The sequence below is a fragment of the Pseudopodoces humilis genome, chromosome 27, assembly GCF_049639895.1.
Source record: "Pseudopodoces humilis isolate 2021_Gansu_Grassland_sample_001 chromosome 27, ASM4963989v1, whole genome shotgun sequence".
Taxonomy (NCBI): domain Eukaryota; kingdom Metazoa; phylum Chordata; class Aves; order Passeriformes; family Paridae; genus Pseudopodoces; species Pseudopodoces humilis.
In genome coordinates, this window is record NC_142226.1 from 6,322,555 (window position 1) to 6,342,067 (window position 19,513).

General features: G+C 51.6%; 2 protein-coding genes and 1 non-coding gene across 13 annotated transcripts in view; all 3 read left to right on the forward strand.

The window, feature by feature from the left end:
• PHACTR4 (phosphatase and actin regulator 4) overlaps positions 1–8,820 on the forward strand; it is a 64,278-nt gene extending 55,458 nt beyond the window's left edge. For all 7 annotated transcript variants that reach the window (XM_014258502.2, XM_014258503.2, XM_014258506.2 and 4 more), the window contains 8 exons: positions 1,965–2,544; positions 3,151–3,368; positions 3,816–3,966; positions 4,569–4,624; positions 5,562–5,623; positions 6,404–6,541; positions 7,453–7,529; positions 8,067–8,820. In XM_014258502.2, coding sequence (XP_014113977.2) covers positions 1,965–2,544; positions 3,151–3,368; positions 3,816–3,966; positions 4,569–4,624; positions 5,562–5,623; positions 6,404–6,541; positions 7,453–7,529; positions 8,067–8,082 — 1,298 coding nt within the window. In that variant the 3' untranslated portion in view covers positions 8,083–8,820. The remainder of the gene's footprint in view (positions 1–1,964; positions 2,545–3,150; positions 3,369–3,815; positions 3,967–4,568; positions 4,625–5,561; positions 5,624–6,403; positions 6,542–7,452; positions 7,530–8,066) is intronic.
• Positions 8,821–9,620: 800 nt separating this feature from the next.
• Positions 9,621–18,968, forward strand: RCC1 (regulator of chromosome condensation 1). Of its 5 annotated transcripts, none has more exons than XM_014258563.2 (12): positions 9,621–9,692; positions 9,898–9,955; positions 10,362–10,403; positions 13,296–13,373; positions 13,476–13,663; positions 14,223–14,402; positions 14,484–14,580; positions 15,779–15,901; positions 16,064–16,219; positions 16,556–16,675; positions 17,061–17,213; positions 17,736–18,968. In XM_014258563.2, exons 3-12 carry the CDS (start codon positions 10,391–10,393, stop codon positions 17,909–17,911), a joined length of 1,284 nt encoding a protein of 427 aa, XP_014114038.1. In that variant the 5' UTR covers positions 9,621–9,692; positions 9,898–9,955; positions 10,362–10,390; the 3' UTR covers positions 17,912–18,968. The 5 variants fall into 5 exon arrangements, with proteins under 5 accessions (XP_014114038.1, XP_014114039.1, XP_087923574.1 ...); XM_014258564.2 differs by lacking the exon at positions 9,621–9,692 and adding an exon at positions 9,710–9,813; XM_088067448.1 differs by lacking the exons at positions 9,621–9,692; positions 9,898–9,955; positions 10,362–10,403 and adding an exon at positions 12,218–12,238.
• Positions 10,054–10,258, forward strand: LOC148182545 (small nucleolar RNA SNORA73 family). Its single transcript, XR_015774618.1, has one exon. It is a non-coding gene; the product is annotated as a small nucleolar RNA SNORA73 family (small nucleolar RNA).
• Positions 18,969–19,513: the final 545 nt, after the last annotated feature.

Below are 19,513 nucleotides of genomic sequence, written 5' to 3' on the forward strand. Positions count from 1 at the left end.
TTACCCAGCTGTGGTTTGAGAGACAGTGCTGGATGTGCAAGTTGCCATCTGAAATAGCCTGGGCCACTGCTTTCAGTGTGGATGGATGGCTCTGCTCTGCTTGGGTCTCACCTTGCTCTGGCAGGTTTTGCAAGTGACCTTGGTATGGTATTCACAACCCCCATGTGCCAGACCAGCTTGATTAGCCTGACCATGCTTGAGCACTCCATGAAATGCTTTCTTGTTTTCTTTAAGCTGCTTGCACACGCTGAGGGTGGCATTTGAAATGCCCCAGCACTAATTGCAGGAGGTACTTGTGGAACAGAAAATGTGCCTGGAAACAGCAGTGTATCCAACGTGAGCCATCCTGCCCCTTCCCAACAGCATGGGCTGGGCTGGGAGCACCTCTGGGATATGCAGGGGAGGAGAACAGGCAGTTCTCTTTTGTCTCCTGGGTATGAACACAGCTGTAGAGGAGGCTCCACAGCCCTCTGGTCTGACATGATGGAGCTGTGGTGTTGCTTTGTGAGCCTTGTGTTGTCACTGTGTTGCTGAACAGCAGGAGTGGAATTGGCTTTGTGAGCTCTCTATGGGTCTTTGGTGCCTGCTCTGGCTGCCAGGGTGTCCTGCGCCCCTGTTACAGCCTAAAGCAGGGGAGGGTGTTACTGTGCAGGTCACCCCTTAGTCTGTCCCCAAGATGCTCATTCCCTGAGCAGTCTCAAGCAGCAGCTTCCTTCTGCCAGCTCCTCGCTCCCTTTCAAATTTTGCTCTTACCCAGAGGTGCCTCAAGCCTGGTCCTGCCAGGCTTGGAGCACTGCTCAGGAGACACTGGAGTCTCTTGGGCAGGAGCTGAGGGTACTCTGTGTTTTGCACAATCTGGCCTTTAATCTACAAGGGGAAAGTCTAAAAATGCTAAACATCTCAAAAATGTGCCCACCTCTCTCCAGTTATGTGGCCTTATCTCGGGAAACTCTCCCACTTGCAGCACCCTCTTGTGGTGTCTGCACCGCGGATTCCCCCAGCTCTGCTCTGGGGACATCCATGTGTCACTGTCACCCGCTCCAGGGAAATGTGCAGCAACTCTCAACAGCTTTAGGGAAAGCCTCTGCAAGCCCCGGAAGCCATGGATATATGGATGTTAAAAGCTGCAAACTCCTAAAGCAAGAGCAGTCTTTACTGTGCAGTTTCCCTAAGAGCAGAGTGGGGTTTCAGGATCCTGTGGCTGCCCGCTGCAGGCATTTTTCATGTCTTTATTTCTTCCTCTCTTTTCCATCAAATAGCAAATATTTAGACTAAAGGCTTTAGGTGTTTTTGGAAGTTTTTCTAGTTACTTTGTAGTGGCAGATGAGTTTATATGGGGCTTAAGGAACAGAGTTCAGAGGGACTAAAGCAGAACCTCATCCTGGGGAGTTGCTGGCAGTGGGGTGTTCTCGGGTTGGGTCTGATGGGCGAATACCAGTAGGGGGAGGACAGGACATTGATGCCTGCAGCTGTGCTGATTTTTGCCTCTGAGCAAAAAAGTAAGACTTTGACTTTTTGAGTCTTTGAGTCTTTAATTTTTTTAATTAATAAAAACTTTTTGAGAAGTTCTTTAATGTGTTGGGGAGTCTGGGGTGTCTGGATGTCTTGGATTCCTTTTATGCTGTAAATACCGCCATAAAGTACCCACATATTTGCATTCCTGAGCAGGCCTTCTGTGCTGTCTTTCAAGGGCTGGTACCATTTCTCTCTTTCTGAAGCAGCAGGATGCATAAACCTGTCTCAGCCTGCTTGTTTTTGGCTGCTCTCCCAAGTCTTACCTTCGCTGCTGGAAGGACAAACTAGAGCCTTGCAACCTGGCTATTTCTGGTATGATATTCCAGTAAAAAGTACCAGAGAATGCTTAGTCCAAGGCTCTGAGTGCATTGCTGTGCTTTTTCCATATTGGTGAAGGTTATCTGGAAAATACCGTTAAACATTGTGGCTTTTGTGGTTTTTATTTTCAGCTGAACTTTCCCAAGTAATGACCAGTGGTACAGCCTTGTCCAAGCCTTCCCCTCCTCTCCCCCCGAAGAGAGGCCTCCTGCCTAATAACATGTCAGAGGCTGTCACATCCAAGCCCCCAAGTGACAGGACAGTGACAGCAAGTCGCCCCGCACCGATTCCACTGCACGCGACCTCAGCTTATCCACCACCGTCACCCTCGCCGCCACTGCCCACCCATGTACCCCCTGAACCTGCATGTGTGGCCCTGCCCGCCTCCACCCCTGTCCTAGACCCACTGCACTCCCTGGATCTGCCCAAGGAGACTCCTCCTCCGCCTCCTGAAGACTTCAGGTCCATGGAAGTGTCGAAGAGGACGGCAGAGCAAGGGTTTGGTGAACCCCACGTGCTGCCTCGCCTGCCCCAAATCCCACTGCACATTCGTATCCAGCAGGCTCTGGCCAGCCCTCTGCCTGTCACCCCACCTCCCGAGGGGTCCCACAGGGCTCACTCACTGCTCTTTGAGAACGATGGTTTTGGAGAAGACAATGGCACCCTGGGCAGGACGAGATCTCTGCCTGTCACCATTGAGATGCTCAAAGTGTGAGTACCTCCTTGTGTATGTGCTGGCTCTTCCAGCTCCTGCTGTGCTGTGATGGTGGGAACAGCTCTGGGCAGGGCTTAGGTCCCTGCTGAAACCATTTTCCCTGTTGGCCAAATCTGTGTTTTAGCCTCTTAAGAGCCAGAGCATCTTCCCCATGAAATTACCCCTCATTCTGGGAGTTTATTGCTCCCAAAGGGAAATGGGTTCCAGACTACAAACACAGGCCGATGCCAGGAATCCATGCCTGGACTGTCTGTAACTGCACCAAGACCAAACAAGGTCCCAGATTCCATCCTTCTGTGGCCTTCCTTAACCTTTCATTTTGCTAAACATAAGTGGAAAAAGGACTGTCTTGTGTCTGAATCTCCAAGACACAAAGTAGTGGGGTCAGAGGGCTGTTTGGTTCTGCAGAACCTGCTTCTGTCACTTCCTTGGCCAGAGCTGCCTGTGCTTTGAAGAGAGGGGGACAGTGCAGGATCCTGCGTTGGCTCTTGCACCTCTGGTTTCTGGGCTTCCCTGAGGAGAGCTGAGACATACTGATTCTAGGGATATTCCACAGCCCCTGTGCTATGTGTTCAGAGGTGTAATAGCGTGCTTCTCGTTAGTCCAGACGATGAGGAAGAGGAAGAAGATGACCAGGAAGAGGAACAGAATTCAGGTCCTCGTGTGTATATTGGAGATGTGGCATCTGTCACAGTCATCCCCAAACTGGTACCCCAGGTCCTCCCAGAGGAGCAGGAAGGAGACGAAGGGATGAGCGACTCTGACTCGGAGGGGCCCATCCTGTATAAAGATGATGAGGAAGAAGATGAAAGCCATAACAGTAAGGCTTTTTTATTGCAGGTGGCTTTTATATTGCTCTGCTGAACTCATGCCTGGCTGCACTGAGATCTAGATCAAAGTGCTGGTTCCCACAGCGCTTCAAAGCAGCTGGTTCTTGGTTGTGTGATGTAGCAGGTGTTCTCTGCCTCGATTTTTCCAAGGCTCTGCAGCCAAACCTGTGCACTCACCTGCTGAGTGCACCCCTTCAGCTGCAGATGGTCCTGTTGGCAGCCTGTGCTGTCCCAGCCCTCAGGTAGGACAGCATTAGGTGGTGTCACACAAGAGTGCTGGCTGCTGCTGCTGTGCAGTGAGTGCAGAGCTTGGGAAGAGCAAGGAGAGAGGACAGTTGTCCCTCAAGCAGAGGACAGCATCCAGGGGCACAGTGCTGGGATTGCTGTGGCCGGCTTGGCTGCCTTGAGCTGCAGCCTGTTGCTCTCCTTCCCTACAGGCACGCTGGCCAACAAAGTGAAGAGGAAAGATACACTCGCTATAAAGCTGGGGAACACAACTGCACCACAGGAGGAGAAAATCACCTTCCCTCGGAAGAGCAAGGAGGAGTGGAACGAAATCCGTCACCAGATTGGGACGACGCTGATCAGGTATGGAGTATGATCAGTGTAAGCTGCTAGCACAGTGTGTGCAGAGTGGGATTGGACAAAGTTGGTGCCTTGTCCAAGCAGTTTGTACTGGAACTAGGGGGGGTGGTTGGGCACGGCAGCTGGAGCAGGGCTGGGAGGTTGAGTGTTGCTGTTCCTCCTCTAGAAAAGTTGGGAGTTCCTCCTGGATCTGAGCAATATCCCCCCTGACAGGCCCCAGTTTCCAGAGGTTAAATGGACTGGGAGGGGAAAAGCTCTGGGGTTACAGACATGTAAAACAGATGGTTTAAAAAGGTCTGGATGGATGTAGGGTGGGTGCTGGTGGTGGACGAAGCTGGGATTGGTGACAGTCCAGGCTCTGCTGTCTGAGCTCCTTGCAAAGCTGCTTCTGAGCTGGAGAGCCCATAGCCCTTTCCCAAAGCTGTGCCAGTGGCTGAGCAGCTGTTTGAGCAGAGCATAGTGTAAAACAGGGCAGCAGTGATCCTCAGTGGTGAGTGAGTGTGGAGGAGACTGTCTAGTGCACTGAAACCAGGCAGTTTTATCCTTCATCTGTTTGTGATGAGTGACCAGATACAACACTCTGCACTTGTCGTGCTTCTCTTCAGGCGACTGAGTCAGAGACCAACTGCAGAAGAACTGGAACAGAGGAACATTCTTCAGCGTGAGTAGCCCTTCTCTGGTGGTCCTGAGAAATACCTTGTTACTATATTACCAATAAGTTTGCCTTTAACGTCTTAATTTATCAGGTGGGGATGGTTTTAAATTGAAAAATATTTAGATTAGATGTTAGGAACAAATTCTTCCCTGTGAGGGTGGTGAGGCCCTTGGCACAGACCATCCTAACCCTGCCCCATTCCTGGAAGTGTCCAAGGCCAGACTGGATGGGGCTTGGAGCGCTCTGGGATAGTGGAAAGTGTCCCTGCCCATGGCAGGGGGTGGAACTGGGTGATCATTGAGGTCTTTTCCAACCATACCCATTCAGGGATCATATGATTATGGACAGAATAGCTGTCCCATGCCTGCCACCTCAGAGAAGAGTGTGTGGGCTGGTTCAGACTCTGGTGTTACACAACAAGGACTGTTAAATGTGTTTTTGTTTGGGCTGGACTTTTATTTGTGTTCCAAACATTACAGCATTGCCTTGCACGATCTCTAAAGCAGCAGTGCATCACAGAGTCAGGACTGTTTCTCTTGGCCATATCTTGTTCTGCAAAAGTTTTAAATAAATATCTCGAGGAAATGGGAATGTCAGTTCAGGAAATTTCAGTTTAAAATATTTATCTATGCTGCTATTTTCTTTTAAACTATAATAGCTTTGTGAAGGAGTGAGCTGCACAATGGCCTGGATGTATTTTGGCGATATGGCCATTAGTCTTTGACATGAATGACTCATTGGTTCTGCGTAAGGGGCACATTTGCCCCTGCCAGTTCAAGAGGTGACACAGGGTATTGAGTTGTACTGTGCTCTCTGCCTGTCCTAAGCCTTTAGATCTGTAGATAATCTGATCCAGCTCAATATTCTCTTTTGTTCAAGCCTAGAAAGCACTTTTCAAAGACTGATGCTTACATGAAAAATGTTTTTTTTTTCTCCTTGGCAGCGAAAAATGAAGCTGACCGTCAAGCTGAGAAGCGTGAGATCAAGCGCCGGCTGACCAGAAAGGTACTGCAGGCTCCCGTGGTGACAGCCACCTGGCAGGGCTGCCGGGCACGGTGGCAGTGAGCACGTTGTAGGTACTGTGTGTGGGGGAAGTCACAGGGCTCTTGTGTAAGCGTCCCCAGTGCCCTCAGACTGCAGTGCCTTTGGAATGTGGACTGTCACCCACAGTGAACCGTTGGCACCAGGGCCATGTTTGTCAGTGACAGATCTGAGCTGGCAGCGAGCATAACAAAGCGAGATGAGAGCTAAATTTGGCACCTGATACTTGAAAGGTTTGCTGGCCTGGCTGCTTTAACAGTGCTTCAGCAGCCAGGACTTCACAGCAGGCTCCCTGAAATCCATTTCTAAAGTAACAGCAGTGTGGGAGCTGAGCAGAATAACAGCTGCTTTTAGCTGTTACATCCAAGTTACTGGTGACTGTTACTTATGGCTGGGAAAAGCTTCCCCAAGGCCTGTGGGTGTGAAGTGTGAGTGCTGCAGTTGCTGAAGCTGTGTTTAGGGGTGTCATGCAGGGCTCAGCCTTGCAGTGGCTGTTCCCACACCCCCCAGTGTCCTTCTCCGTGACAGTGTGGTCCAAGTTCTGCCCTAGCTTAGCTTTGTGATCCCACTGGGAGTATGCAGTCTGTAGGAGGTTTACCTGTTCCCTTGCAGGCTGCGAGCAGGATCTGGTAGTGTCTGTGGTTAAGTGAGGGAACTGGTTTTAGTTTTGCTTGGGGTTCTTGGTCCTGGATCTGCTTTGGGGACAAGGCTCAGGCTAACCTCCGTTTTTGCTGCCGTGTTCAGCTTAGCCAAAGGCCTACAGTGGCAGAGCTGCAGGCCAGGAAGATCCTGAGGTTTAATGAATATGTGGAAGTAACAGATGCTCAAGACTATGACCGCCGAGCAGATAAGCCGTGGACAAAGCTGACACCAGCAGACAAGGTAACTGAGAATGTCCTGGCCCCAGATGGGAAGGGGAGCCAGACTAGGGTGTCCCATGCAAAAGGGCGTGAGCTGAGGAGATTTGCTCTGTTCCTCTGGCTTCAACTCTTCATCCTTCCCCCTGCCACCCCACCTGTGTCCCTTCACTTGCATGTGCTGTCCTGGCTCTGCTTCCTGCTGCTTCATGGCAAGGTGGAACCCAGGTGGGCACAGTCTGAAGGCCAGCATGGCTTATGCCTCAGCTTCTTAGTGATGTAAGAATCATAAAATCATGGAATTGTTAAGGTTGGAAAAGTCCTTGAAGATCATGGAGTCCAACTGTTTACCGAGCACCACCATGTTCACTGCTGAACCATGTCCCCAGGTGCCCTTTCTGCACGTTTTTAAACACTCCCAGGGATGGTGATTCTACCACAGCCCTTTCCATTAAGAAATTTTTCCTTGTATCTCATCTAAGCTTCCACACTCAGTCTCAACCTGAGGCCTTTTCCCCTTGTTCTGTCACTTGTTACCTGGGAGAAGTGACCAACTCCCACAACTGTTTTCTTGACCCTCCTGTCAGGGAGTTGTAGAGAGCGACATGGTCCCCCCTGAGCCTTCTTCTCTCCAGGCTCAGCTTCCCCACCTCACTCAGCTGCTCCTGATGCTCCAGACCCTTCCTCAGCCCCATTCTCTTTTCTGGACACAGCAAGGATACTGGGTACTGGTCATAGCAATGCAGTTCCCAGCAGGCTCAAGAAACTGGCAAGGAACTATCTGTCCTTGTCCTCCCCCAGCCACCTCTCAGCCCAGCCCTCATAGTGGAGGGGCAGATTAAACTCAGCTTGGTGTTAATGGACTGTGAAAGCTGGGGTGGCTGCTGCAATCTGAGCCCTTTCCTTTCAAAAAAGAAAATCTCCCTCTCTGTGCAGGCAGCCATCAGAAAGGAGCTGAATGAGTTTAAGAGCTGTGAAATGGAAGTGCATGAGGAGAGCAAGCAGTTCACCAGGTGAGAATGTGTTAAGAGTTTTGGTCTTGCTAAAGCTGTCAGAGCTGTGCTGCAAGGACAGTGCTCAGTGGCAAAACACTAAAACCTTAGAAAAACTATATGTACAGCAGTTGGATATTAAATGTCCCTTTTTGTCTCGGTCCTGGGGGGGTGACTGGATCAGTAGCAGACACAAAGTGGGTTGTTTTTCCTTAAACTGGGGCTTCCATCCTGGAGGCTCTGTGACCAGTGTCTGGTTTGAGGTGTGTCTGAAACTAGTATGAAGTTGCAGTTGGAGTGAGCTTTTTTGGGGCTAGAGATGTGCAGCCACAGCCATCAAGCACCTCGCTAATGAGTTACCGTGGATATAATCTGTCAATGAAGTGATTCCTTCCAGCTCTGTGTGGCAAAGCTGAGTGCAGAGCATAGGAGGTGAAATTGTTCGATGTTAACGGCTTCCCTGAGGGCTGGGAGTTCTCTTTGGCCATCTGTAGTGCCCAAGTAACCATTTAACCTGAGTTCCAAGGATAACACTCGGATTTTTCACTTTGTTTTCAGATACCATCGACCGTAATATTCCAAGGAGTGAGGCAAGAAACTCGTGAGGACTGGAAATTCTCTGCATCCCTCTCGTAGGCAATATAGTGAGGATGGAACCTCAGCTCTTCCAAGATTTGCCTTCCAAACATATCCAGAAAAGGGCTTTCAGCCAGGGAAGGGGAATCCTGTCTGAATGTAGCATTTCACTGGAACAAACACATCTCTCATGCCATCAGGCTGGAACTGACACTATACCTCGTGTGGCTCAGCAATATGACTCTGCCAGGAGACCATGCCCAGGGGAACAACTCCTTCCTTCCCAAGTTGTACAGACTTGTCTTGGGGGTGCAATTCCTCATTTCCTCCTCCTTTCCATGAGGAAAGGAGAAAAAAAAAAAAGAAAAAAAGGCAGCTCTAATGTTGGGAAGCTGAGGAGAGCATGTGCTTGGAAGCATGTGTGTGTATATTAGCTATGTACAGAGAGCCCTGGCAGACAACTGACATGGCACTCATTATTTTTGTGAGGGTTTGCTTGTTTCTGTCATGTCCTTAATGCCCTGAATCACTACTGACCCAACAGTTTGTTGTCCTGGAAGGGAATTGTATAGATATTAACATATGCTGTGTCTTTTTGTAAAAAAAAAAAGAAAAAAAAAAAACCTCCAACAGATGTATAAAACATTTGCTCTGCACCCTCTCACACGTGCTGTGATCTTAATAACAGATCTTGAGATATCTAAGCTTGGTTAACAAATTACAGAACCAGGAAAAATGACTGTTGCCTTTTTAAAACTTTTTAATTTGGGGAAACTGTGAGAGTAGTCAGTCTTTTTTATTGTGGCTTTCTCTCAGATGTTTTTTACTCTCCCAAATCAGGGTTGAAGCTTGCCTTTTTCTGATTTTTACAGCTAAACCTACTGGAAACTTGATAATTTCACTGTGTGGGTCGAAAGGAAGGGAAGAATATGTTTAAAAAGTGACCTTAAAAAGATGGTATTTCTCGTCTGAGAGAAAAACTCTCCCTCGATGCGGGTTTAAAAAAAAAAAAAATCAAATCTGGTAGGGCCACTGCTGTATTATGCACAAAACTAAACTATGTGTGAGATGCCACTGGTGCGGGGAGAAGGGAGAGAACTTTGTCTTGTTCACAGACCAGTGTGGCAACACGCCGGCCCAGCATCCGCTGGGGGCTCTTCCCTCACGGCATCCCCTGTACAGCCGCCATTGCATTGTATATCAGTCTCCTCCGCAACAGATTTTAATTATTAAATAAAAGTATTTTAGATTTTTTTTTTTTTTAAACCGTGCTTGTGTGGTCGTGCCTTTTCAACTGATCTTAGCGGGTGCGTGACCGGCGGCTCCTGAGGGGGATGGGGGGCGGGTCAGCCATGGCGGCGCCTCCCCTGAGGGTCGCAGCCATTCGCGCCCTTCCGCCTGCGCATGTGCCAACCGCTCTTCCAGACATTGCGCAGGCGCCGCTGGCCCCGCCCCTTTGGGCGGGTGTTGGCCCCGGCCCCTCGCCAATACGGCTTTATCTCCGCCCCTCACGCGGGCCGCGCGCGCATTTTAGCCCCGCCCCGCGCTCTATAAAAGTCGCCGCGCGGTAGGGTTCGGCCTTTTTCACCATGAGGAGCGGCTGAGGCTGTAAGTATAGTTTCCTTGATTTGTACCCTTGTCTCTTTTTAGTTTTCTGTGGCGTGATGTCCTAGTGGCTGTGCTGTCGGCGGATGCCCGCTGCATCCCCATTTTAGCGCTAAAATACACCGTGAGTTGCACATGGCTGTGCGTGCTGCGGGGTCACTCCGCGCTACCTCAGCCGTCCCTCAGAGCCATTTCCCTTTTCCTACAGGTTCCACCAAAGCATGTTAAGCTTGGTTTGGAGAAGCTTGGTTTGTCGTCGCTCCAGTGTGAGTATCCGTCACGTAGCCACGCCGCGTGGTCGGCGGAACGGGAACACGCGGGGGCTTGGGCGTCAGGGTGGTTGTGAGTGTTTAAAACAAAAGGTCCAACGTGGATATCCGGAGAAGTCGCTCTCTCTCGGCTCTGTCCGTGTGGCGCACGGGAGCGCAGGCCCTCGGGCCCGTGACGTACAGTCCCCTTCCACGACGTTGGAGAACAAGCCGGGCCCCGAGCCTGCAGCCTGCATATTCCTACTGCTTCTCTGAGCCCTTGGGCCATGACAGAGGAGACAAACCATGCAGGAAACACTTCAACACGGGTGGGACGTGGAACGCGTGCAGAGCAGGGAGGGTGAAACGGAAAAACAAGCTTCTGTGCAAATCCTTACAGTACTTTTTTTTTTTTTATTTCCAGTACCAGCATTAAAAAAGCTTAAGTGGAACATGGTTTTCGAAGGTAATAATAGTGTCTAAAATGTAATACTGTGTATTGTTTCGCTCTTTTCCTTAAAGTTAAACCTTACATTTCAAATAGGTTTTGGCTGTCTCGAAGATGTTTGTAGAATAACTGGATCACCTTAGTGATAAAATTCCAATCGCGACAACGTAGGTGATGATAATGAAAGTTTAGATCGCAGGCTCCTAGTATCTACGATTTTGTTAGTTTTTGGATAGATGGAAAAATCGATGATTCCTGAGTCTTAAAGGGGAAAAAAACCCGATAATAAACCTTAGCAGATAGAAAATCGCTTAAGATAATAAGATTTGTCTACTAAACTCAAAGCTGTATTTGTGTAATTTGGGACATGAGAAAAGAGCAAGAAAAAAAAAGTCTTAGTCGCCTAAAACCTTGCAGAAACTGCTGGGACAAAATGACAAATTTAAATCTGCTTTTAGTGGGAGAAGTGGGTGTATTAAAGAGTCTGCCCAAATTGGGTGGTTTCCCAAGTCGTTTAGTGCACTGTGTGTAATCAAAAAGTGATGGAACCAGGTACGCATGAATTCAGTGGTCTTGCAAAGCATGTGCTTGGAGCACGGAAAATAACGTGTGTCCCTGGTCACTTGGTGGGACGTGCACTTCCTGGATTTTGTGGAGCAAAGGAGCAGGGCCTGGAGTTTTAACATGTTACTGGTATGCTGCACGGGAAGGAAAGACAATCCACGGGATGTGTATTGGCTGAAGTGCAACTGGAAAAACAAGGGTAGACGTTGTCCAGCGAGAAGCTGCTTTTAGGATGCTTTAAACTGGGGAAGGGGGGGAACAGGGTAAGGGATAAGTAAAACACGGGTGTGCTCTCCTGCGGACTACATTTCCCATGGATTCGACCTCGTTGGGGCCAGGATGTTGCAGGGAAATTGATGCTAAAAGTGGGTGGATTATAGGATGTGGGTGGGAGCAGCAGTTGGTGTGTTTAGGCCCTGAAATACAGCCCGTATTCTCTTGGTGATCTCTTAATCTGTATCTGGCTACAGTAGACAACTCAATAAACTGAATTTGCTTTGGCTTGGTGTGTGTTTTTGGCAAGTGATCTTGAGTATTAAGGATAACTTCATGCTCCGGGTGGCACCGCTCCCTTGTGTAGAAGTGTGATTCTCGTGTGCGTCTCAGAATTGTAAAGGGTGTAGAAAATGAACTGACTGCTCTGTGTGGGCTGCCTTAGGAGCAGATCGTCGTTCAGTCCAGGTTTGGATCGTATCGGGCACGAACCCTATCATTAAGGGCTGGTGGAATGTATTAGTCCGGGGTGTGGCTTGGGGGGAAGCAGGGAGGCGGTCACATATTCTCTGCCCCTTTTTTAAGGTGAGGGATTCTGATGGGTGGGTTTAGGGGAGGTTCTGGTGTGGGTTGGCGAGGTGCGAGGTGTCCCGTCATTGGCCATGAAAATCCCCAAGGAGGGGATCAGGGGCTGGGTGTGTTCTCTGCTCGTCAGGCAAGTCCCAACATGAGCCTGGGATAAATACTCACGACTCAGGTTCTCCCGGAAGGTTATCCGATCACATGGGCTGTGGGTGACCCCTGGGGGGGTCAGGGTCTGTAAGTAAGCAGATGAGGCTGATAACACCAGCCAAGAACTTAATTAGGAACTTGGTGTTATTAGTAAATTAAAGCTGTTAGGCCAAATGAAGGCCTCTGGACTGGAAGAGCAGACTTAATCTACTGAGTAAGGGTATTTCATCCCATTGGATGAAGAGGAAACTCGAAGTTGTCTTCCAGTTAACCTGAGAAGTTTAGCCTCTTTGAAGGGTAGAAGTGCATTTTCAATATCGGGCAGCAGTAGGTTGCTGGAGAAGGTGGGAGCCCAGACTTGCTGTATTTCAATACTCTGTTCATTATCATCGTTCTGTGCGTTCAATTACCATTTTATGAAGCAGCTGTGTTCCATCACAGCTGCCTGCGGCCCTGCAGGCTGGAAGCATTTTGGGAGGTTAGAAGCAGGACGAGTAACTGGATTTATTGCCCAGGGGCCAGTGTATTGTCAACTTCGAGCCCTGCCTTGTACCTGTCCTGTGTCTTTTGTCCCCTTGTCCTGCGCTACCTGTCCCCCATTACCTCCTGTCCCCTTGTCCTGCGCTACCTGTCCCCCATTACCTCCTGTCCCCGTTCCTGTCCTGTCCCGCCGGTCCTGCGGCTGCCGTGCTCTGCCCGCCGGCCGCCAGGGTGCGCCGCGCCGCCAGCAGCGCTCGCTCGCGGCCCCGCGCATGCGCAGAGCGGAGCGCGGCTGGCGGGCGGTGAGCGCGGCGGGGTCGGCCCGGGAGAGCCGCGGGAGGGAGCGGGGAGGACGTGGATGGGGACGCGGATGCGGACACGGGCGCGGGGGTCCCGGCGGGCCCCAGGCCGGCCTCGGCCTAGCCGACCGACCAGCATGGAGAGCTGCAGGCGACGGGAGGAGCGGCTGGTCCGGGCCCCGGCCTGCGCGGGCTCACGTGAGGCGCCGCCGCGGGGAATTCGAACGGCGGGAAGGGGCGGGGGGTGGTGCTGAGGCCATGACGAACCGGGGTGAGGACGCCCGATACGGCTCGGCTGCGATTCTTCCCTTTCCCTCTTCCCCGTTTTCCCTCCTTTCTTCTTCCCTTCCCTTTCTCCTCGCCTGCCTGGACCTGAAATCTGGAGAGGTTCACATCTGCATGAGATAGAGAGTATGGATAAAACACACAATCCATAAAGGAAAACTATCCTTTAGCTTTTTCCAAGGGAAAACTTCACATTTTCCAGAGTAGGAGAAGCGTTCAGTGTTCAAATCCCCACTCAGTCACCAGTCTCTCAGGTGGTTTTTTAAGGTGCAAGGGGACACCCTGAGCAGTGAACAGCCTGGTGGGTGACCCCTTACAGACTCTTTTTGGCGTTTAGATTCCAAGATGCCAGGAAAACGCAGTGTGAAGAACCCAGTGCCAGAGGAAGAGTCTCCTGAGTTGAAGAAGGTTAAAGGTAAGAAAAATCTGTGGGAATTTTCCTTCCACTTACCCAGGGGTGATTTTTACCAGGAAACTTGGACTCCCACATGTTCTTTCTCCCCCTCCCACCCTGCAGTCAGCCACCCGTCACACCGCTCACAGCCTGGGCTGGTGCTGACACTGGGCCAGGGTAATGTTGGCCAGCTGGGCCTGGGTGAGGACATCATGGAGAGGAAGAAACCAACTCTGGTCACGCTGCCGGAGATGGTGGTGCAGGTGGAAGCTGGAGGGATGCACACGGTGTGCCTCAGCCAGACGGGAAAGGTGAGTGCAGTGAGTTCTGGGATGTGTTCTGGAGCAGGGGGTAGGAATCAGCCACTGCTCTGCCCACATCTTATTCCAGCTCTGGGGTGAGCATGGTCTCGCATGGACCACAAAATTCTGGAGAGTCAAAAGGAGGACCTGAAAGGAGCCTGCAATAGAACTGGGGAGGGACGTTGGACAAGAGCATGGAGTGATAGCACAAGGGGGAGTGGCTTTACACTGACAGAGAGTAGATGGGTGACACTACCATTTTAGATAGATATTGGGAAGAAGTTCTTCCTTGTGAGGGTGATGAGGCTGTGGTACCGAGAAGCTGTGGCTGCCCCATCCCTGGAAGTGTTCCAGGCCAGGTTGGACAGGGTTTAGAGAAACCTGATCTAGTGGAAGGTGTTTCTGCCCATGGCAGGGAGTGGACTGAGATGAGCTTTAAGGTCCCTTCCAACCCAAACCGCTCCTTGATTTTGTGAAAATTCAGCCTGGTGAGTCTCTGTACCCTGGCTTCATACTCAGCCTGTTGCCCCTCTGAGCTCCATCCTGATCACTTGCACCCAATCTGCAGATCTACACCTTTGGCTGCAATGATGAAGGTGCCCTGGGACGCGACACCTCGGCTGAAGGGTCTGAGACCTCTCCTGGGCCGGTGGAGCTGCAGGAGAAGGTGGTGCAGGTGTCAGCGGGGGACAGCCACACGGCTGCACTGACTGAGGACGGCAGGGTCTTTGTCTGGGGCTCCTTCCGGGTATGCAAATTCCTCAGATGCTGGAATGGAAGCTCTGCTGTTGGCTGCTCCTATGGTTCATCCATGTGTCTCTCCCCTCAGGATAACAGTGGAGTGATTGGCTTGCTGGAGCCCATGAAGACAAGCTCCATTCCTTTGCTGCTCCAGCTTGACGCACCCGTTGTTAAAATAGTTTCAGGTGAGCAGGGCCCAGGGGTGTGCAGGGTCAGGCAGGTTGTATTTGTTTTGGTTTAGGACAAATCTGGGAGAAAACCTCCAGTGGGGACCCCTCTAGGAAGTAAACTCATGTGGACCCTTCCCCCCGCCCCCACCCCAACTGGCTTGGGAAGAGATTTCTCTGAGAGAAGTGGAAAAAAACTGTTCATTTAGCAGGCAAAGCACTATCCAGCACAAAAATGAATAATACCAAATTACAAAACCTCTCACCACTCTGAAGAGATGACAGATTCAGAGGGTCTCCCTCCTGTGGCTGTTCGCTCTGTTATCTGTCCCCTCTGCGGATTACCGCTGCCCAGGCTGGGCCCCCGGTAGTCCACGGGTGCAAGCTCTCGGTGCTCTCCTGAGTCCCCAGTCCAGAGCAGGTTTGAACCCTTCCAAGAAAAGGGAAAGAAAAACAGTCCCGGAAGACCTCTCTGCTTCAGCTAGCTGGAAAGCAAAGGCAGTCTCTCATTGTCTGTGCTGTAGTCAAAACCCCCATCCTGGAATGTGAGGGGAGTAAGTACAGTCTCTGATAACAGACTCAATGCTTCTCTACTCACTTTTACTCTCAGATGAAGTTTTAAAGATACAAAAGGTATTTCTGGGCCAGGCAGATGAATGGGGATACAATTTAACATCACAGTCACCCCAGGACACAGGAACACCAGGCTGTCAAACCCTTGAGGAAGGTCCATGACCTTTTCCTCCCTTTTGGCTTGCTCTGAGTCTGGTACAAGAGTATACTTGCTCATCTCTGGCTCTCCAGAGAAGAGACTTTTTAGCCCAAACAGATATTTTAGCCCCAACAGATTCACATCTGAGTTAATATTTGACCAGTCTGATGTAGAATGCCCTCCAAGAGTGGCCCTGGACTGTGACCCCCGTGGAGCCAAGCACTTGCTCTCTGATGAGGCTTGGAGAAGCTGAGCACAGCAGCCATGGAGGTTGTCCAGGGCCCAGGGGAAGTTGGGGCACACCTGTGTCCTTACCACCGTCTCATAAAAACTGCTTTGAATTCCTGGGATCAGGAAGAAGGACATCCTGGAGTTTTAGGTGGTGGCACAATTGGTGTTGAGGTATCCAGTGCAGTAAACCCTGCAAGCTGGGACAACTGTGGGATCTCAGCCCCCAGAGCTTCCTGAAGACTTCTCTGTACTTCTCTTTCCTTCCTGTCCCAGGAAATGACCACTTGGTGATGCTGACAGTGGATGGTGACCTGTTCACGTGTGGCTGTGGCGAGCAGGGCCAGCTGGGCAGAGTGCCAGCGCTCTTTGCCAACCGAGGAGGACGGAAAGGGCTGCGTGAGTGAATTTAATTCTCTTCCCTTTGCAGAGGAACCAAGGGACCCAGTCCCTGATGCTCAAGGGCTTATGTGTAATCAGTAAATGTAGTGAGCCAGATCCTTAGATGCAGGGAGGGTGTAAATCCTTAGTCCTTGTATAACACCTTGTCTCCTGCCCCAGAGCGGCTGCTGGTCCCCCAGCTTGTCCATGTCAGAGGCAAAGGGAGAAGAGGCAAAATGCGCTTCCAGGACGCTTTCTGTGGGGCATATTTCACCTTTGCTGTAACGCGTGAGGGACACATCTATGGATTTGGCCTCTCCAATTACCACCAGCTGGGTAAGCTTCACCTGTGTCCATCCAGACCTCCTGCCAGTCAACTGGTGCCCTGGCCTGGTGGGGGAAGCTGCTGGGTGCCTCAGAATCTAAACACTTGGTGCACCGGAGCTGGAAATGGGGGCGGGGCTCACCCTGCAGAGCTCTGGGTTTAGGTCCCAGCCCATGCACCTGCTGGGTTTGAGCAGAAATGGATTTTGGGGCTGGGGGACTGTATTTGTCGCTGGTGGGGTCAGCCCATGGAGAGCCCCAGGGTGGATAGCTCAGTGCCAGAGCATGGCCTGGGCTGTCCATGGCCATGGACCTGAGCCGCCCGGGTTTGTACGTCCCACCCTACAGGGACCCAGGACACCGAGCCCTGCTTCTCCCCGCAGAACCTCACATGCTTCAAGAACTCCACCAAGTCATGGGTTGGGTTCTCTGGCGGGCAGCACCACACAGTCTGTGTCGACTCCGAGGGTAAGTGATACAAAGACAGATGAGTTGGGAGTCTGAGGGATCCCATGGCCCTCATCCTGGCCAAGGAGTTATTGGGGTGAGGGTAATATGCTGGAGCCCTCCAAGCTCTCAGTGTTATAGGAAACAAGGTTAGTGTGAGATTGCAGCAAAGGGAAGCTGACAACAGGAACCTGCACTCAGTTGTGAACTCTGCTCTTGCCCTCACTGGTTTTGGGGAGCTGAAGGGTCTCTATCCTACCCTGCCCCTTCTGGATGGGTTTCGGGGTGTTGTATGGAGGAGTGATGCTCCTTCACGAGTCAGACCTGGGAAGAGGGTCCAGCTTTGGCCCTGCTGCAGCTTCTGCCCCACTCAAGTCACCTCTTGTGTGTATCCACTGTGCTCCAGGTAAAGCCTACAGCCTGGGCAGGGCAGAGTATGGCCGGCTGGGCCTTGGGACAGGGGCAGAGGAGAAGAGTACACCCACGGTTATCCCGGAGCTGCCCAGGATCACCTCGGTGGCCTGCGGAGCGTCAGTCGGTTATGCCGTCAGCAGTGATGGTGAGTGCCGGGGTTTGGGAACACTGCTTTGTGTACCTTCTTCATCCCTCCATCCAGCCCTGCACACCATCACGCACTGCTAGCTGGGGTGGGACTGGAGCCATCACTGCACCAGTCACCTGGGGACAACTAGGCAGTGGCTGCTCAGATGTGTTTGTGGGCTTGTGGCAACAGGTTTGCTCATGTGCTGACCAGGAGGGCGCCTGACAATCTCTTCTCTGACTCCACTGATGCCAGACCTCCATGCTCTGGTGCTGCATCTGCCTGTGTGCAGTGTCTGTAGGAAGGAAGATTTGGAGTGGGCTACGGGTTTAGTTTTCTCCTCCAAAGGGATAAAATTTCCTTCGCTCTGTGATGGAGCATCTGTTTGAGTTGCAAGTGCTCCTTGTCTTCCTCCTGCTTCTGTTTTGGACTTACAGAATCTTACTGCATGGATGCAAGGTCCCTTTGGGTTTGGGTGCTGGCTTCCCTTCCCATTGTGCAACCACTTGGAGCTCAAAGCTTCCTTCAACTCTGTTGCAGGACGAGCGTTTGCCTGGGGAATGGGCACTAACTACCAGCTGGGCACCGGGGAGGAGGACGATGTTTGGAGCCCTGTGGAGATGACGGGGAAGCAACTGGAGAACCGGCGGGTGCTGGCTGTGTCCAGTGGTGGGCAGCACACTGTGCTGCTGGTCAGTGACAAGGAACAGAGCTGATGAAACGCCGCCACAGCCAAGCCCAGCGGGATCACAGGACCCCCCAGACCCCCCACAACTTCTGCCTGGGTTGGGGAACCGATTACTTGGGGAGGGCAGGAGGCTCATGGAGCTAGGCCCAGCAGCACCTGTGTAGCTGGAACATGGGTTCTCCCTGGAAGTGTTTGTTTTCCCGTGGTGCCCAGTGCTCTGTCAGCTCCCCGGATCAGCTTGGTCCTAAACTGATCCCGGTTCTGTGCCTGGATGGATTTCTACTTCTTCTCGTCTGGTTTTTTAACATTTCCCGGCCCAGCAAAGCTGAGGGTCTTGTTCTTCACTCTGCAATCAAGTTTGGGTATCAGTCTCCCTGAGGCCCCCATGTTCCCCACATCTGGATGCTCCTCCATGCCCTTCACGTAAATATACCTCTCTGGCCTGGATTTGTCTGCTGCCACCCACCAAACCCCTCTGAGCCTGTTCCAGGCAGATCTGAGTACAACAGAAATGTGCCCAGGAAGCTCGATCTAATATAGAACTTGTGGCTGCTGTGGGGATATTCTGCCTGGTGAGGGAGAAGGCTGCTGGATGATAACCTAGCACACTATGATCACTGGAAAAAGGAAGGGGGGGCTACTTCCTCCCATCCCTCAAATATCTAACCTGAACCCCCCACAAAACAGTGAGGCCAGGAGCAGGTTCCCTGCTTCCCATGACCTGGAGCAGCCACCTCCAGCACTGCTTTTTGCAGTCCTGGCCACTCCCTCTTTGCCTTTGCCTTTGGAAACCCAATCAAATCCATCCCACGAGTGAGAACAGTGTTACTTTAAATTTTTTCTCTTTCGCTTGCTGAAGGAGCTTCATTTGCTGTTAGGACCTTGCTGAGCAGACACCCAGACCCCAGTTATGCATGGAGAGACATACAGGACCAAGAAACAACAGGACTCCTCCTTGCCGTCACCTCCCTGATCCAACTGGTCCTGCTTCCTGTGCCCAGCCTGCTCCATCCTCTCCTTGCAGGAGGTGCCTTCCAGGTACCTGGACTGAGGAAGGGTCTGCAAAGGGATAAATTTTAGCAATAGGGGAGGGGGGTTTGTGGCTGGGGAGGGGGGTCTGGGATTATACAATGGTTCCAAAGGGGTTGGATTTTTTAAAAAAGAAAATGTATTTTGGTTGATTAATCAAGGCGGAAAGGACAAAAAACTCATCTTGTAGCATTTGGAATAAACTTAGATTTGATAAACCCAGGCTTTTCCTGTGCTTAGGAGGGGTGGGCAGTTCTTCCATGGGGCCTGCCGTGGTTCCTGGGGAGAGTTGGGAGGGGTGTCTGCGTTTGGGGGAGCTCTGGTGGTGCCAGCAGTGTCTGTGCTGGATGGGGGGCTTGGACACCAGATGGCAGCAGGAGACTTCTCTGGAAGCTGTTGGCTCTGGGAGAGGGGATGGGCCCTGTCCTCTCTGTCACCCTCTCTTCAGTTCCTTGCCTGTCTGATGGCTCACTCCTGGTGTCTTTGGGTCCCCAGGGACACAACCAAGCCTGTGGCACAGCTGGAAGGATCCTGGCATGTCCCTGCTGGGTGCTTCCAGCTGGAGCTGAGCCAGACATTCATGTGGAGACTGGAAGCCAGG

What these genes read in the sequence shown, in the direction of transcription:
- RCC1 (XM_005529661.3), top strand. Translation starts at nt 12,811, where the DNA reads ATGGAGAGCTGCAGGCGACGGGAGGAGCGGCTGGTCCGGGCCCCGGCC. An exon ending in TTGTCTGGGGCTCCTTCCGG is followed by an intron (nt 14,403 to 14,483) that starts GTATGCAAATTC and finishes CTCTCCCCTCAG; the next exon opens with GATAACAGTGGAGTGATTGG. An exon ending in AGTCTGTGTCGACTCCGAGG is followed by an intron (nt 16,676 to 17,060) that starts GTAAGTGATACA and finishes ACTGTGCTCCAG; the next exon opens with GTAAAGCCTACAGCCTGGGC.